Raw genomic sequence first — 17,646 nt, 5'->3', positions numbered from 1 at the left:
GGGTCGGATCGGGTTTCATGAGACGCCGACTTAGCCAAATGTCGGCGACTTTTGAAAATGATCGACCCGTTTCGCTCAACCCTAGCAGCGGGCAATCTGAGCAGTAGCCCAGGGCCCCCCCACACCACTGGGCCCTGGGCTACCGCCCAGATTGACCCCGTTATAATCCAGCCCTGCCTAGTGGGCCGAACAGGGTACTATGCTTTCCCTATGCTGTTCATTATATGTAAACAAAACATAGACATGATATACTGTACATAACATATACATGGGGGGGGTATCACATGGTCCCGTTATACCCCTTGCACACGCGCCGCATCCTGCTTTGTGGGGGTTGGGGCGCAAGCCCCTCTTCATGTGTCAGGAGCGTGTGACTCCAGCACGTCCCCTCAGAACCAGCATGAACATCGCCAGGTTTGATCAGTGTTTCCCAGACTCCAGTCCTCACAGCCCCCAACATGTCAGGTGATGGAAGGTATCCGACATTGCCAGGGGTCTCTCACCTGTGCAACACTGAAGAGACCCTGACATGCTGGGTTGGGGGCTGTGAGGACGGGTGTGGGAAGCACTGGTCCTGCTGGACTGGACCCAAGAGTGGGCGAGGTTTTCCTAGACTGGAGAAAGCCGGCAGTCTCTACTAGCAAGAGGTTGGCTATGACTAGCCACCAGCGGGTTATAGTGCCGGCTGCCAAGGAGGGGGCAGACAAATGGCAGGCAGGGCATGTGTGTATTTCCCAACATAGTACTCATTCACATCCATCCCTCGCCCGTGTGCAGACGCCATTGCTGTGGCCGGGTACATTGTCCCCAGCGCTGGAGCCTGGCGGTCATGTGGCTGAGCTTAGGGCTATGACGTCACGCAGACAGCCCTACTGCCAGCAGCACCGCACGCTTCACCTGCACCTGTACGCTGTGGACACGCCCACGTTAGAGATTGGCCGTTGGTCACGTGACTGCCGTAGCCTGGGGCAAGGCATCTCGTTAGCGGCGAGCTCACAGCCGTGTTCAGTACGGTCCAGTCGCCATGCCGTCTCTCCGGGAGCGCTTCACCGGGTACCTGAACGGGGATAACATAGTCTCCAGACTGTTGGGGAAAGCGGAGGAGAAAACCGGCATCAAGAAGGATTATCTGGCGACCGGTAAGCTGCCGTTTATCAGAGGCGCTGTCAGTCAGGGCACACAGGTGTCAGGGCGCTGCTGTAGTATAAAGGAACTGGGCATAGCATGCATAGATGTGATCCCTGTGTACCCATATATAACTGCTGCTGGCCGTGATTAGTGCTGATAAGGATTACCCAGGGGGAGGGGCGCCTGCCTAGTGACACTGGTGACCCTGCCTGCCTAGTGACACTGGTGACCCTGCCTGCCTAGTGACACTGGTGACCCTGCCTGCCTAGTGACACTGGTGACCCTGCCTGCCTAGTGACACTGTCTGCTGTCACTGGTGACCCTGCCTGGTGATACTACCTGCTGACACTGCCTGCTTGCTGTCACTGGTGACCCTTCCTGCCTACTGACACTGGGGACACTGCCTGTTAATGCTGACACTGCCTATCTGCTGTCACTGCTGACACTGCCTGACTGGTGACACTGCCTGCTGATACTACTTTGCTGGTGACCCTGCCTGGTGACACTGCCTGCTGTTACTGCTGACCCTGCCTGGTGATTCTGCTTTCCTGGTGACCCTGGCATCGCTTCTGACACTGCCTGCCACAGGAGGATTACACACTAATTCTTCTCAGCACTGTTGGGATAAGCCTGAGCTCCTGGCGCCACTAACCTGCCCTTCTCTCTCCTTAGGCTCGCTCTGCTCTCTGGGCTTGTACCTGGTGTTTGGCTATGGAGCTTCCTTGGTCTGCAATCTAATTGGCTTTGTGTACCCGGCTTATAGATCGTAAGTACTGGGGGTTTCCTGTGCAGACTCGGTGGTCTCCTTGTACTGCGGCATAGGCTGGCCTTACACACTATATAGCTGATGTCAGAGGAACACTATGTCTCCGTGTAACCCTGCATGCTGGGGTGATGTGCGCATAGTGACACTTCTGGCATCTCCTTATAGGTAGAGTTGAGTGAATTTTCCAAAATTCGGTTCCGATTACGATGATTGGAGTCAATGGGAGTAAAAATGACCAAATATGATCGTCCAATATAAATTCAGCACAAATATGGCAAACACATTCGCTCAACTCTACTTATAGGCACCAAGGATCGGGCATGCGGACATCTAACCTGCTTCTATCGTGTGTGTGCGCTTATTGGGGCAACTGAAGGTTTGCACATACTCGGCTAATCCATGCATGGATATTAACCTGTCGCCTGCTTTTTTGCTATTGAACTGCCCCCAATGTCTTGCTAGTGATGCACCACTTGTCAGTGACCACGTTATTTTGTGAGCGTGCACTATGCGTGCTATGTCTTCCCGCTCAGCGGCTCCAGAACATGCGCACATAGGATATGAAGCTGAGATCTACACCAGATTCAGTGCGCATGCTCGGAAAGCTAAGTCATTGCTCAAGCGCGGGATCTGCTGGGAGATTGTGGTTCCGTAGGTAGCAGTGACGGGAAGGGTTAATAATATGATGGGCGTGGAGAGTTTGAAAAAGGCATTTGACTGGTAAGCTAGAGATCCACTCCACTATGACTGAAGCAGAAGGTATGTTGGGGCAATAATCAAGGTATAAAAAGTGATTCTTGCGCTAAATACTGGGATGTTTTGATGGAGACAAACGTGTTACTGATGCAAAGTGCATAATTAACAAGACATTGGGGCTTTAATAGCAATAAAGCATGTGACAGGTTCCCTTTAACTTTGGGGCTCTGAAATGCCATGCTGGAATGGACTGGTGGTTGTGCTTGTGTATCACCGCTTCATTCATTGCTGAGGGTCTGCCCGCTGGGACCATAGACAATCTGCAAGTTGTCATGTATCCCGTGCACAGGTGGAACTTGCTCAGATGGAACTAATTCTTTAGGGGTTCATACTCCTCAATGAACAATGCTAACCTGAGTCCCTTCTGCATCTCTTCGAAGCAAAAAAAACGTTTTGGTGCATTTTTGCATGTGTTTTTGTACAGCAATGAATGCTTTTTTTGAGCAAAATAAAGATTTTTTTTTTATTGTTGATTTTTTTTTTTAAAGTTGTGATGTAATTTCTTGGTTCAACACCTTTTTTTTTTTTTTTATTCTGATGCAGTAGAATCATGGTAATGGGATTAGGGCTTAGTGTTAGCAGCTGTCATTGACACCAAGCCCTAGGTTTAGTAATGAAAAGGCATCAGCCAAACACCCTCATTACTAAACAAGTAAGTAAAAACACACATCATAAACCTGCATAGGCTGTAACCAAACAGCAACTGTTAATCTAAAAAGAAAAGAAAAAAATTTGCGTGGGCTCCCGTGTAATTTTAATAACCAGCTGAGGGAAATCTGAGGGCTGGTGTTAATATTCTGGGAAGGAGGCAATAGCCATAAAGGTTCCCAGGCTATTAATATCAGCTCACAGCTGGTTGCTTAGCCTTTACTGGCTAGTTTACAGGGGGAACCCAGAAAAAAATTGACATATGGTCCTCCTATAAAATCTAACCAGCAAAGGCTAGGGAGACAGCTGCGGGCTGATGTTAATAGCCTAGGAAGAGGACATGGATATGGGCCCCTCCCAGACTAAAAACATCAGCTCTCAGTCGCCCTAGAAATGTCGCATCTATAAGATGCTTCAAATCTGGTTCTTAACTTCACTCTTCCCAATTGCCCTGTAGCGTTGGCAAATGGGGCAATGGTTGGGTGGGTTGATGTCACCTTTGTATAGTCAGGTGTCATCAAGCCCACAGGATAGTAATGGAGAGGCTTCTATAAGACACCTCCATTACTAACCCCATAGTGATATTATAAAAAAAAAAATAGCACACACTCGGAATAAAGTCCTTTATTTAAAATAAAGGCACCGACTCCTTTATTAAATCTAAATTAAACCATACGCACCGAACACCAAATCCACTGAAGCCAATGTCGCCTGCAACAAAAATAAAATAATAAACCACAGTATTCCTCTTCTGTCGGCAGAGAAGATAATCCATAATGTCCCACGACGATCCTGATGATTTTGAGAGCAGTCACTAATGTGCCGGCGATACACTGACTGGAAGTAATCGCTCCTGCAGTGTATCTCTGCTGCCGTGACAGAGTACACCAGAGTAAGGGTATGTGCACACGTAGATGGAACCTCTGCAGATTTCTCCGCACCTGTTTTGAGAAATCCGCAGGTAAAAAGCACTGCGTTTTACCTGCAGATTTACCGCGGATTTGATGCATTTTTTGTGCGGATACCACCTGCGGTTTTACACCTGCGGATTCCTGTTATGGAGCAGGTGTAAACCTCTGCGGAATCCGCGCGTTTTTTTCCGCAGCATGTGCACAGCGGATTTTGTTTTTCATAGGTTTACATGGTACTGTAAACTCATGGAAAACAGCTGCGAATTCGCAGCGTCAAAACCGCTGCGGATCCGCAGCAAAATCTGCAACGTGTGCACACAGCCTTAATCAGCTGATCAGTTCTCGTGCATCGGTTGTGCGAAAAGTGAGAGCACCGAAGCTTATCAGCTGATGAACTCTAGTAACCTCTCACAGCAGCTCAGTGATCCACTGCAGGAGCAACTACCTCCTCTCAGTGTATGGCCGGTGGCTGGTCACATCTCCCGTTGTGACTGTTCTACATGTGAGACACTCTAGATTATGTGGACTAAGTTAGGCAGGTAAGTATATGGTGTGTTTTTTTTTGTTTTTTTTTAATATACCGTAAGTTTGAGTACAGACGCCGGCTGGCGTGAGACTTCTCCCATCAGAAGCTCCTGCTATCACTGTTACCTGTGACAGCAGACGTAACCTGATGGGAGCAGTAATCTCTCATCAGCCCACGCCTGCTGACCTTCGGTAAGCGTTTTACCGCGGGTCACAGTATCAGACATCTGATAGCGTGACCCAGCAGCCCTCTGACTAACGGTCGTGTTACCGCCGATCAGCCCGTAAAAACACAAACATTTTTATACCTGTGTTTTTGCTGTGGCTTTTATTGACTCAATTGAAGTTAATGGGTGAAAAACCCTAAAATTCTGGCACAAAAAATTACATGCTGCAGAAAAAAAACGCACTGCAAATACTGAAGGAAAATTACTGATCATGTGCACAACACTTCATGATTCTCATTAAATTAGCTGGCATAAAGATTCCATAGCGTTTTGGCCCATTTCCGTGCAGAAAAAATGCAGCGAAAATACACCGTGTGCACTTAGTCTTTACCCCCTTCCTGATTTTCTATTCTTTTGCATGATTGTCACACTTCAATATTTCAGGTCACCAAGCAAATGTAAATATTAGACAAAGATAAAAGAAGTAAGCAGAAAACGCAGTTTATAAATTAAGGTCTTTATTATTAAGGGAAAAAGAAATCCAAACCTTTTATATTAAAGCTTGATGATTTAACTACTATACTCTGTTTAAAAACTGAAAAAAGGTCATGTCTAGTGTCGTAAATATAAATAATTGATACACGTATATTTAAATATTTGATACTGCTTTTTTTTAGTTTAGTATTAAACATATGATTAGGATGAGACTGTATTTAGAAAATCACACTTAAAAAATATGATCCCAAGAAGAGCCCAACTTGAATGTAACACATTCCTTTTTTTTTTTTAAATATTATAAACTTGTTTTTTCAAAATTGTCATTTTTTTTTTTTTTGACTCCTCAAAAACAAAATATTAACAAACATTTTTTTGTTTACTAAATTTATTTTCTGAAATAAATGGTGTAAGGTTCCCCTCAAACTTTTATTAACCAGCAGAGGAAAAGCGGACAGCCAGAGGCAGATGTTTATAGCTTGAGAAGAAGTAATGTGGAGCTTTTTTTTTTTTTTTTTTTTTTTTTTTTTTCCCTTTAAACTTTATTTTGACAATTGGGTCATGACACTGCCTTTTTAAGCACGGTTTCACTCTTCACATGGCGTTCCTTGTATGTATTTCTCTTCACAAGTGGGAAACAGGCCCACGTTGTTATACCATTCCTCTTATTTTCATTCAGAAATTCATGGTCCACAATGGTTATATTATGGGGAATACTGACACATCAAGATTGATGATGAATGCTATCGAATGAGACAGGGCCATCCTAAAGTGTTGGCATGTACCCACTGATAGCTACATCCCTTTTGAGGCTTTTTTTTTCCTTAACACTTTTTTACAGCTTATTGCTTAAGTTAATTGTCTTCCAGGATTAAAGCCATTGAAAGTGAGGATAAACAGGATGACACAATATGGCTGACATACTGGGTGGTCTATGGTGTGTTCAGTGTAGTGGAGTTCTTCTCGGATATCTTCCTTTTCTGGTTTCCGTTTTACTATCTGGGAAAGGTAAGCAGATAACTACCAAAAATGCGTTATGGGTGCATAAACTTTCCACATTCACTTGCATCTCTACAAGTTATTTAACTGGGTTCAGGTACGAGTTCAGTGCTGCTTGTTTCCTAATTTTGCTAAATATTTGTGGTTACAGATCTTCAAAATTGAGTACAAGTATGGATCACTTTCTCTGGCCAAAACAGGCTACTAATATGCAGGCCCTTCTGTCTGGGTTGTCTGCCATCTTGATTTCTTCATTCTTCCCACCCCCAATGCAGATTACGCTTCCTGTAGAATTGATCAAAAAAAGATTTGCGTGACCTGTGGCACTGGGACCAGTCCCCAGCAAACCGCCTTCTGACTTCTCTTTTCATTAATAGGCCCATTCGCAGGGCTCTTGTCTGGGTGCCTTGGACTACAGGGTCCTTCGAATCTCCCTTTTTAAAAAAAAATAAAAATTCAGCTTTCTAATGGTTGCCAGTTATAGACCAGTGACACAGAACTGCTGACCTCTGTATACCGCAGAGTCTCGACATATTTAGTGATGTGTGTAGCAATGTCTTGCCTATTATAGCAAAAATAGGTAAAATTCCTGAAACTGACAAAAAAGAAAAGCAGCCAATCACAGCATAGCTTTAATTTTACCAAAGCTTCCTACAAAATGAAACCTGCTCTTTAGTTGGTTATGGGCAGCAAATGCCGTTTTTACCATTCTAACTTTTAGCTGCATGTCCCGAGGATATATGGGCCCAGTATACACTAGACTAACTTTGGCCGAGCCCATCGATATCAACAGGTTTGTCTGACAGCAATGTATGAGGGGTCCCCTATATAGATGATCCTTGTCTTTCATGACCATTTTGGACTTCTCATCGTTTTGTTCTACACAGATAAGCTTCCACCCAGAGGTGTCTGGCAGCAACTGTCCTTAAGAAATCTGGAGTTCTCAGTCATGCGTGTGGAAGAGTTGGGCAAGATAGCTGCTAGCCAAACTATCTTTTGGCCAATGGCTATTCTATCTAAGGACTATGGGGGGCTGTAGAGTGGGACAGAGGGTGTAGACTGGAGAGCTGCTAAGGAGGGGTTTGATGGGTGATGACATCTTGTATTTGATAATGGCACCTATACTGTTAGTCAGACAGGAGATCACATGACCCAACTTCCTAATAGAGGTGAAATGTATACATGTAACTGAGGTGAGATGACCGAAACAACGAGAATATTGATGGTAAGCACATGTGCAAAGGAAAAACATGGTGTGCTTGGGCATATTTTCATCATCAAATGGTTAACACGGCAAAGTCCTTGTAAAAACTAGCAACTGCCATTTGCTTATTAAAAATATTCTTTGTACTCGCGAACAGAGGATTTTTAAAATTTGTTTACTGCTTGTTGCCTAGGTTACCGGCCACCACTGCAGTTTCAGTGGTGGTTGGTCTTCTAAGCAAGAGTGACTCTTTTATAAGCTGTGCTCTCATCATCTGAGAGCATACAGTCAGTGTCGGCCACACACCGACGCTGCTAATCCGGCCTATCAATTAGCACACCATCCCATGGCAAGCTGGGAGACTTGGGGCTAGAGGGGTACTCCTGAAAATTGATGTTGCAAAGACCCCTTTAACGCTTGAACAATTTACATTTTCCTCATTCATTAAAGGCTGTTGGGTCATTTGATCTCCTGTCAACGACAATTCACTGATGTGTACACAATAGTAAGTCTTGTGAACTACAGCATGACCTCTTCTGGCAGCTCTCAACGCTCGTTTTCTTGAAAATTACAACCCCTTTGTCAACAGAACAATATTTACATGTAAGGAAGAGGACCATAGCTCAGGAACATCCCATATAAATGGGCGCAAAAACAAGTGTTGCGTTTTAGATTTTTTAATCAAGCATTTTATTAGTTGCAACACCACCGGAGTCATTAATGTAAGAGTGCTCACTATGTAGGATTAAATATGTGGGATGTATTGGGCTATGTGCACACTTTGCTGAATTGCCACGGAAATTTCCAAGGCAATTCTGCAACTCCCTGCAGTGGGAAATACACATCTGGAATTGGCATGCGTATTCCCGCTAAACACTAGCGTTTTGCAAGCGATCTGTAGCATCGCTTGGAAAAATAACTGACAGGTTGGTCACACTTGTCAAACAATGTGAGGCATTGCCTTCTAGGGCCTGTGCACACGTTGCAGATTTGTTTTTCGTTTTCCTCTGTTGAGATGTCACAAAACCTGGAGGGTTTCCTAATGCCAGCAAAGTGAGTGTGAATCTTTGATTTGCAGACTTAAATCTGCACATTGTCAATTTCAGTGTTTTTGCTGCAGATTTCACTTGTACTAATGAGTGGGGGAAAATCTGCATAAACAAAAAAACACCAGTTTTACACATTGCTGCTGGAGCCGTTCTAACTGATCAATCTGTTGGCAAAACGTTGTGCAGACGCAACTTATTAAATAATTGATTTCAGCTGGATCGTGTACAACACCAATAATATACCCAATAGTGGTTCACCATACATGAGATATATACCTACAAGAAAAAGGCACCACACAATGCTGATATTAGAAACAAATTTTATTTAGATAATTAGAAGACTAAAAAATAGTCATAAAAAAGGCCCATAATAGGCAACAGGTAAAATACACTTGATACAGGAAAAAAGGGGGAGACGCCTGGAAAAATTTTTTATAGCCGTCTATTAACACATGTGTGAAATATACATATGCTCACATTGTATGGAATTGGCACATATGCACAAAGGCATATAGTAACTATTTATGAGGTAGTAATGCAATCAAAGAAATAGTTATATACACTGATGCATAAGAGACTGTAGTGACTCAATAAATTATGTGGTCAAGTAAAAGAGGCTAATGTGCCATATAGAACCACATAAAAACTGTTCAAAAAAACTTATATATACATCTTAATCAGTTAAACATCAGTGCATATTTACCAGACAGTTGAGCAATGACCAGGCGTCCACCACACCCGACGCGCGTTTCGCAAGAAGTTGCTTCGTCCAGGGGTGGTGGGACGCTGGTATGGTACCTTTTTATAACAGACATGTGGCCACACATAACAACAAACAGCTGTGAAGGAAGACGCGAATGCCGAGTCGGCCGGAAATGACGTACGCCCGCTACCATGGCAATATTGAATACCAAAAGAAATTAACAAGCCGAATGCCGGAAAAAACATATATAAAATGCATCGCTTGGCGTGAGATGCATACCAGAATCAAAATATAAAATGCCCCGCGGAATAGAAGTAGGATCGCAATGTTGTAGCGCTTCAGAATGGAAGCACTTCCGGGTGACCGGCCGCAAAAGGTCAGGTGACGTACAAGGATAGTGTCTTGTATAGAAAGCGGATACGCGGCGCTGTTTACCTAGGTAACCCAGCAACCACAACAATACGCTAGGAATCGGGGAATATGACGGAGAAAAGAGACAAAAAATCCTGTAAAGTAAAAAATGATTATCAGACGTAGATAATAGGTGTTCTGAATTGCTTCAGCAATGTAAGTATATAGAAAAACAAACAACATACACATATATGGCACAAACGCCCAAGGTTAGAGGTGAGTATACCCACTATTACAATGTGAATCACAGTATTACAGTCATAACAGCCAGAAATGACGTTTACAAATAAGATAAAGTATATGCACATGAAACATGTGTCTGACAATTAAAGTGCATATGTACATATGTGCAGAAATGTGTATCGGGCATATGTCCATAAAAATAAAATATTGTGATCAAAAATAAATAGTGATCAAGGCAAATAAAGTGACTTTGTATATGTAGGGGATACACTCCCAATATATATAGTGCCATAATAAAAAGTGAGCAGCTAAAGAACAGGATGTATTACCCACTCTTACAATGTGAACACAGTATTACAATCGTAACAACCAGAAGTGACATTTACAAATAAAATAAATTGTATCCACATGAAACGTGTCTAACAATTAAGGTGCATATGTGCATATGTGCAGATATATGCATCAAATATACATACACATACATGAGAGAAAATATTACAGATGATAATCAATACACCTAAAAAATAACTTTATATATATATAGGACACGCATAACAAAATTCCAACATACATAATGCCATAATAAAAGTGAGCAGCTATAAGGAACAGGATATATTATATGTAGTCTGATCTTGACTCGGAACTCCATATGGTGAAAAACATTTATGCCATAGAAAAAGGCAAGACTTAAACCACAGCCTAAAATGAAAAATAAAGGATAAAAAGGAATTATAATAATTAAAACCAACAACACACAACAACTCAAAAAGACATTTATTGAACAATAATATGAACAAATTTTAAAAGCAGCTAAAAACTACCAAGACTTAGGAAGAACCCAGAATACGGAGAAAAATGGTGTCCATAGGGTACGATAAATTACAGAAAGGGCTGGAAGCTGTTATATTCGTTTAAACCAAAAGGGGAAATGGTATTAAGTTTGAAAATCCATCTCGTGGATCGTGTAAGCAAAAAACCCAGATCCATTACAAATGAAAGAAAAAGGATGGCCAACTAGTCCGTCTTCAATAGATGTCAACATAAAAAAAAAAAAACCGGATCCAGCTTTAATTATTTAAGTGGACTAATAATAATAATCTATACTTGTATAGCGCCAATATATTCCCCAGCACTTTACAATTAAAGTCTGCACAACCTTATTTTATTTATTTTTTCCAATGGAGGATTGCTGCTGGGTCCATTCTAACTGATCACTACTGGACATGTGAACGTAGCCTAGTTTAATTAGTGGACAACCGCTTTAAAAATTGAAAAGAAAAAAAAAACATGCTGGAGTGGTGCTTTAGTGAGCTTACATGCTGTTGCTTTTTATTTTTTATTTTTTTATTTTTTTTTAATACAGGCCATTAATGAGAAACTAAAGTTTCCATAATGTGTGTTTTGTTCTCCTTATTGGCAGATCAGTGACATTCCAGGTGCTAAGACCCCCACTGATCGATTGGTACCCCCCCCTTCCCAATTAAACAAATGCACAGGTCAGCAGAAGGAGCGGAGTAGGGATTCAACAATTATAGACTTAAAAAAAACTTGTATGCGTTCTATAGAATCCGTATATGTCTGTGCACTCTCATTCATTAGTTCTGCCCGTCTGCTAAGCTATGCATTGTTTGGGGGTCTACAGACCCAATGGGCAGGAATTTCAAGACTCAAAAGCCACATTTGATAAAACTTATTCAACATTTAGTTACTCTTCAAAGGGGTAGTCAGAAAACCCATGGGTGCAGGATTTTTTTTTTCTCAAATGGATTTGCTCCCTCTAGAAGCCCAGCACTGATTCTCTACCACTGCTCATGGCGTGTTACGGTCTCAGCACCTCATCCCATCACCACCTCTGGCAGAGCTGCTGAGCTACATTATCTGCAGCACTGTTGGTGGGACGTCAACGCTGCAGGCACTGGGAGCAGTGATTGAGACTTGACCCTGGACCAGGAGACTGTGATTAAACTAGAAACCAGAAAATTTAATTTTATATGTATATCTATGTTGGTACGCTGTTTAGTATTGCCGTACAGTCCAATAGAATGGACTATAAATGATGTCTAATAGGCAAAGCCCCTGGAGGAGAGTAATGCTGTATACTCCTTATTTTTCCTGACAGTGTGCTTTCCTGCTCTGGTGCATGGCTCCTTTTACATGGAACGGCTCGCAGATATTATACAGCCGCTTCATCCGACCATTCTTCTTAAGACATCACCAAACTGTAGATAGCGTAGTCAGTGATCTTGGCGGTCAGGCTCTCCACACAGCAGAAAACGTCACTAGACAAGGTACGTGGTTTCCGAAATGTGGCTGTGGACTTACCCCTGTTCTGTGTCTCCACTGGTGTAAATCAATGTCTTCCTTTCTCCAATACCGCAGTACTGCAGACGCTAACCAGCGGCAGATCTCTTCTGGCTCCACAGGGAGGCCAGCAGGCCCTTCCCAGCACCTCTGTATGTACCTAAATGCACGCAGAGAGCTCAGCTTGGTCTTGGATTAGATCCTGTTTTCCAACATTTAAATTGAGCATTCATGAGATTGAAAGTGTCTCTGCATAAACAGACCAGTCTTCAGCTTCAATGTGGAGAGTAAACACTAACTCTCACAATACATTCTTATTTATTATTTTTTGACTTTATAATATTCGCTCCAGACAACATTGCACCCACACCAAGTCGAGAAACCTTTTCCTCCACCACATGCAAGAGGCAACACCAACGCTCACCACAAGAAGATGCCACCTGTTCTCTGCTGATTCACGGAGGAGACAGCGTGCCGTCAACCTGTTTGCACAAGCAATGGTGTGGCCTCCATTAGAAAGTGGGAAAACGTGGATCAGACTGGGCTCAATCGTGCTACTACTATGGAGTTTTTTTGGTTTTTTTTGCTCATTCCTGTCCTTGCTGCCAGAAACAGAACATTAAGATATATGGTCACTTTTTAGCTGAATAAATATATTGACCATTTGCTATTCCAAGCTTGGCTCTCTTGTGAAGTTCTTGAGAAAAAAAAGTTTTCAAGTTCTGCTCACACAGAATTAATCACTCCTTCTACACCACAAAACTTTCACCAAATAATCACAAAATCTGTTTCACATGGTATTTTGCGCCATTTCTTTCCTTTTGCATTGGTCCTGCACTTTTTCAGAAAGTAGGCAGATCATAACAAAAATTGTGTGTGGCCTACTGCCTCCCAACAAATTGACTGTAATACATGTCAGAGAACTGGCATGCACTGTAGATGACACCTACGCCAGATCGTGGCTGGTGGAAAGTTAATTTTCTGGCGCACGGAAAGCCCAAAAGATGCACTAGATTTCTTAAGTGGCTGTGGCTCTCAATAAACTTAAAACATCTTACTCCATTTGGTTATAGGTTCAAGACTAGTGTACTTAATAGTGATGGGTCGTTCGCGAAGGAGCAGGCACCCCAATGAGGGCCACTGAATTCTCTGATTGGCTCTTACTGGGTGTAAAATTCCCAGTTTGGAAGGTCGTAACTGTCCATCTGACCCAAACCCGCCCATTCTTCAATTTAATTGGCTGACTGCAAGTAGGCGGGGTTTGGGCCATGAGTGGGCAGAGTTTGAACATTCACGTCATCTATATATATAATTGTCTAAGGGTTTTTCCGTCTGTCTGTCCTGGAAATCCCGTGTCTCTGATTGGTCGAGGCCGCCAGGCCTTGACCAATCAGCGACGGGCACAGTATCGACGTAGATGTCATAATGGTTGCCAAGGCGACGATGATGTCATAAAGGTATACTACGGGGACATGCATATTCTAGAATACCCGATGTGTTAGAATCGGGCCACAATCTAGTTTTAAATAAGTGTTCACATATTGTGAACATATACAGCTCTGGCAAAAATTAAGAGACCACTGCAAAATGTTCAGTTTGTCTGATTTTTCTCTTTATAGGTATATTTGTGAGTAAAATGCAAATTGTTCTTTTATTCTATAAACTACTGATAACATGTCTCCAAAGTTTCAAGCAATAAATTTTGTTTGTTTTTTTTCTCAAAAGGAGAAATGGTCAAAATAAAAAAAGAAACCCCAGTGCTTTCAGACCTCAAATAATGCAAAGAAACCAAGTTCATAGTTTAGAAAGAACAATACTAATGTTTTAACTCAGGAAGAGGTCAGAAATTAATATTTTGTGGAATAACCATGATTTTTAATCACAGCTTTCATTCGTCTTGGCATGCTTTCCACCAGTCTTTCACTCTGCTTCTGGCGCAAAAATTTAAGCAGTTCTTCTTTGTTTGATGGCTTGTGACTATCCATCATCCTCTTGATTACATTCCAGTGGTTTTCACTTGGGTCCAGGTCTGGAGATTGGGCTGCCCATGACAGGGTTTTGATGTGGTGGTCTCTTAATTTTTGCCAGACTGTATTTAATAGGGATCCATTTAGGATCTTCTGCTCTTGGCAGATCACCAAAAAGAGCAGGACTGCCCATCACTAGTACTTAACACCAGTTTTGATAAATTTTTCACATAGGCTCTTCTATTCTTATTGGTTAAAAGCTTTCCTCCAGCAGACCGAAGTACTAAAATGTGTTTTAAGTCCCTTGTTTGGCGATTGTTGGTAATTACTGGGAGCTAGTAGCAGACATTCCAACAATTTCCTTTTACTGCAAATTGGCGTTTTCTGCCTGCATGCTCATTCCTGAAAAGATACAGCTGATTTTGGCGTTTTATATTGTGGAAACTATTAGCAAGTTATTGATTTCACAGTATTACTTTGGTTATGAAGTACATTCTGGGGACAGTCTTCTTCTCCAGACCTTTGGACTGCCAACAAATAGCAGCTCCTGCTTAGAGGGCTTATCAAAACCATGGAATATTTGGTCACCCCCCTACAATCAAATCAAATTCAGCAGCTGTTTTGAGAAATATAGTAGCCACCCCTGACAATATTAGCAAGTCATGTCGTGTTTCAGCTGCCGTTTCCTCACAAAGATGGCATCTGCATTACAATTATCAGTCAATCCCGCCGATCAACTAAAGTGTATGGAAACCTTCCACCTGTTCTATAGCAGTTGGGTGGGGGACGGGTAAATGTGCAGTTGAAGTTCATGGAGTTTGGCAAAAACCAAAGGATCTACCAAATAGTACAGTGGTCTGCTGGGTCTTTTATCACCTAGTGTATTATAGAATACAGACTCCTGAAGGTAAAGTCCATGAATCTTGTGCCCATTGCCCATGACTTGGAAATACTCGTGTGATAAGTTCCCTTACCCTATATCATACCATAGAAACGTACCTTATGTTAATTCTTTCAATGATTATGAAAACTAGTACGTAACTAGTAAAAGATTTAGCAGGGCTGTGGAGTCAGTACAAAATAAATCGACTCCGAAAATATATAATAAATTGTGTACAGTAATACAATAGTGTGCTGTACATGTTCTCATAATCTGGGAAAGTTCTGAAATGTCCTATAAATGTCTGTTCTGTTCCTGATCGAAGGATCTCGGCTCTTAGGTGAGATGAATCTGTGCTGAACTTTATGTACAGGCTCAGTAGTGAGGCAGAGCTGTGAGGTCGGCGGTTTGGCTTACGCCACAGCCCCTAGATTTAGCAGTGTTTATTACCTAGGCAAACTGTCGGGGTAAATCTCAATTTACCAAGTATTTCTAATCCTAGAGTATGGGCTTTGTGCATAAGCTTCCAGCTAATAGTGATAGACAAATAGATTCTGTGGACAATGTGTAGATCTAGATGACCTGTCTCTTGTTTCTTTGTAGCTCTTGTTCAGTCTTGTGGCAAATCAAATGTGTTTTTGTAGAGCTGTGTAATGGACAATCCCTTCTATAGTGGGCACAAGACTGTAGTTTATTCACATTCCACCTCTTGTTATACTTTGATACTTTGAGGGACAGAATATCCTGTACATAACCTGGCTCTGCAGCCTCAATTTGGCTACTCGTAGGTATAAAGGCCCAAGTGATTAGTGTCATTCCTTGACTATCATTATTGTTCTTTTCTTTTTTAGCAGTCAAAGGAGCAGTGATGAGTTCCCTGGAAGAGGAAAAAAGCAAGTGATGGACTTGCTCTAGGACATCGAATTCTGAAGAAACGTAGCATCAATAAAGACTCACTGTTAGCCCTGTTTCTGTCACCTTTAATGTCATACCAGAGTTTACCTCCCACCCACACAGTCAGTTTTAGTTTTTGGTTCCGCACACCATTACACCACTATTTTAAAGGGGTTGTCCACTACTAGGACAACCCCGTTCTTGATCGAAATGTTTGGCCCCCATACAATAAGCTTAAACTCGCATCCCTCGCCAGCGCTGTTCCCACGGTGTCGGCACTCGCTCTCCCCTGGGCTTTTGTGCAGTGCTGTGACACTGGCGCTCAGTAAGCGCTGGCGTCACTGTCTCCGCCTTCGGACGTTTTGAACATGAAAAGTCCAGGCTGATTTCGGAGTTCCACTTCATGCTCCAAACGTCCGAAGGCAGATAGTGACGCCAGCGCTGATAGAGCGCCGTACTCGTGTGTCACAACACAGCACGATAGCCCAGGAGAGATCAAGTGCCGACGCCACAGGAATGGCACCGGCATAGGAATGGAGTATAGGCTTTATTATGTTATCGGGGCCAAGCTTGGGAGTATGAGAAGGAGTTGTCTAAGTAGTGGACAACTTTAAGTGGAAATGGTCACTGTTTATTCCAGATTATAGCTCAGGTTTAATTTATCTGTATGTCATGTACCAGATAGTGAGATATGAAAATGCTTCTATAATTCACATTTTGACGGTACCATAATAAACTTGAATTCCTGGTTGTAAAATGATTTTGTTTATTTTGTTTTGTTTTGTCCCCCCCGCCACACATAATGCTTGGTCGCTATTAATATGCCCAGTTTAACCCCTTAGTGACGGGCTTTTTTTTTTTTTATTCAAATCTGACCAGTGTCACTTTTATTTTGTTATAACTCTGGAACGCTTCAATGTTGATATTCTAGTGATTTTGAGACTTTTTTTTTTTTTCGTGACACATTTTACTTTAAGATAATAGTAAAATTTCTGATATTTTTATAAATAAATGCAAAAAATATTGACAAATTTACCAACATTTCAAAAAATAAGCAATTTTCAAATGTTGACTGATTACCCCTTTAATCCAGATAGTCATACCACACAAAAACATTAATAAATAACATTTCCCTCATGTCTGCTTTACATCAGCACCATTTGTAAAACTCTGTTTTGTTTGCATTTTAAAAGGTTTAAAAATGTAACAGTAGTTACCGTATATACTCGAGTATAAGCCGACCCGAGTATAAGCCGACCCCCCCCCTAATTTTGCCACAAAAAACTGGGAAAACTTATTGACTTGAGTATAAGCCTAGGGTAGGAAATGCAGCAGCTACCGGTGAATTTCAAAAATAAAAATAGATGCTCCATACCGTTCATTATTGCCCCATAGATGCTCCATATAAAGCTGTGCCATATAAAATGCTCTGCACCGTTGATTATTCCCCCATAGATACTCCATATAAAGCTGTGCAATATATAATGCTGCTGCAATAAAAAATTAAAAAAAATCACATACTCGCCTCTCTTCGATCAGGACGCCGGCGCTTTCAATATTTACCTGCTCCTCGTGCGGCTCCGTCTCCAGCACTGACGCTCAGCAGAGGGCGCGCACTGACTACGTCACCGCGCCCTCTGACCTGAGCGTCACAGCCAG

General features: G+C 42.3%; 1 protein-coding gene across 2 annotated transcripts; it reads left to right on the top strand.

Annotated features, from left to right (window-relative positions):
• The first annotated feature begins 765 nt into the window (after window positions 1-765).
• REEP6 (receptor accessory protein 6) lies at window positions 766-16,744 on the top strand. 2 transcript variants are annotated; one of them, XM_077270900.1, is made up of 6 exons: window positions 907-1,139; window positions 1,801-1,894; window positions 6,266-6,404; window positions 12,065-12,233; window positions 12,325-12,398; window positions 15,945-16,744. In XM_077270900.1, the coding sequence occupies exons 1-6, from the start codon at window positions 1,025-1,027 to the stop codon at window positions 15,960-15,962; spliced, it is 609 nt and encodes a 202-aa protein (XP_077127015.1). In that variant the 5' UTR covers window positions 907-1,024; the 3' UTR covers window positions 15,963-16,744. The 2 variants fall into 2 exon arrangements, with proteins under 2 accessions (XP_077127024.1, XP_077127015.1); XM_077270909.1 differs by lacking the exon at window positions 12,325-12,398 and having other exon boundaries at window positions 766-1,139.
• Window positions 16,745-17,646: the final 902 nt, after the last annotated feature.

Source organism: Ranitomeya variabilis, chromosome 1 (assembly GCF_051348905.1).
Source record: "Ranitomeya variabilis isolate aRanVar5 chromosome 1, aRanVar5.hap1, whole genome shotgun sequence".
NCBI lineage: Eukaryota > Metazoa > Chordata > Amphibia > Anura > Dendrobatidae > Ranitomeya > Ranitomeya variabilis.
This window is presented reverse-complemented; position numbering and strand designations above follow the sequence as displayed.

What these genes read in the sequence shown, in the direction of transcription:
- REEP6 (XM_077270900.1), top strand. Translation starts at nt 1,025, where the DNA reads ATGCCGTCTCTCCGGGAGCGCTTCACCGGGTACCTGAACGGGGATAAC. An exon ending in GAAGGATTATCTGGCGACCG is followed by an intron (nt 1,140 to 1,800) that starts GTAAGCTGCCGT and finishes CTCTCTCCTTAG; the next exon opens with GCTCGCTCTGCTCTCTGGGC. An exon ending in AGAAAACGTCACTAGACAAG is followed by an intron (nt 12,234 to 12,324) that starts GTACGTGGTTTC and finishes CCAATACCGCAG; the next exon opens with TACTGCAGACGCTAACCAGC.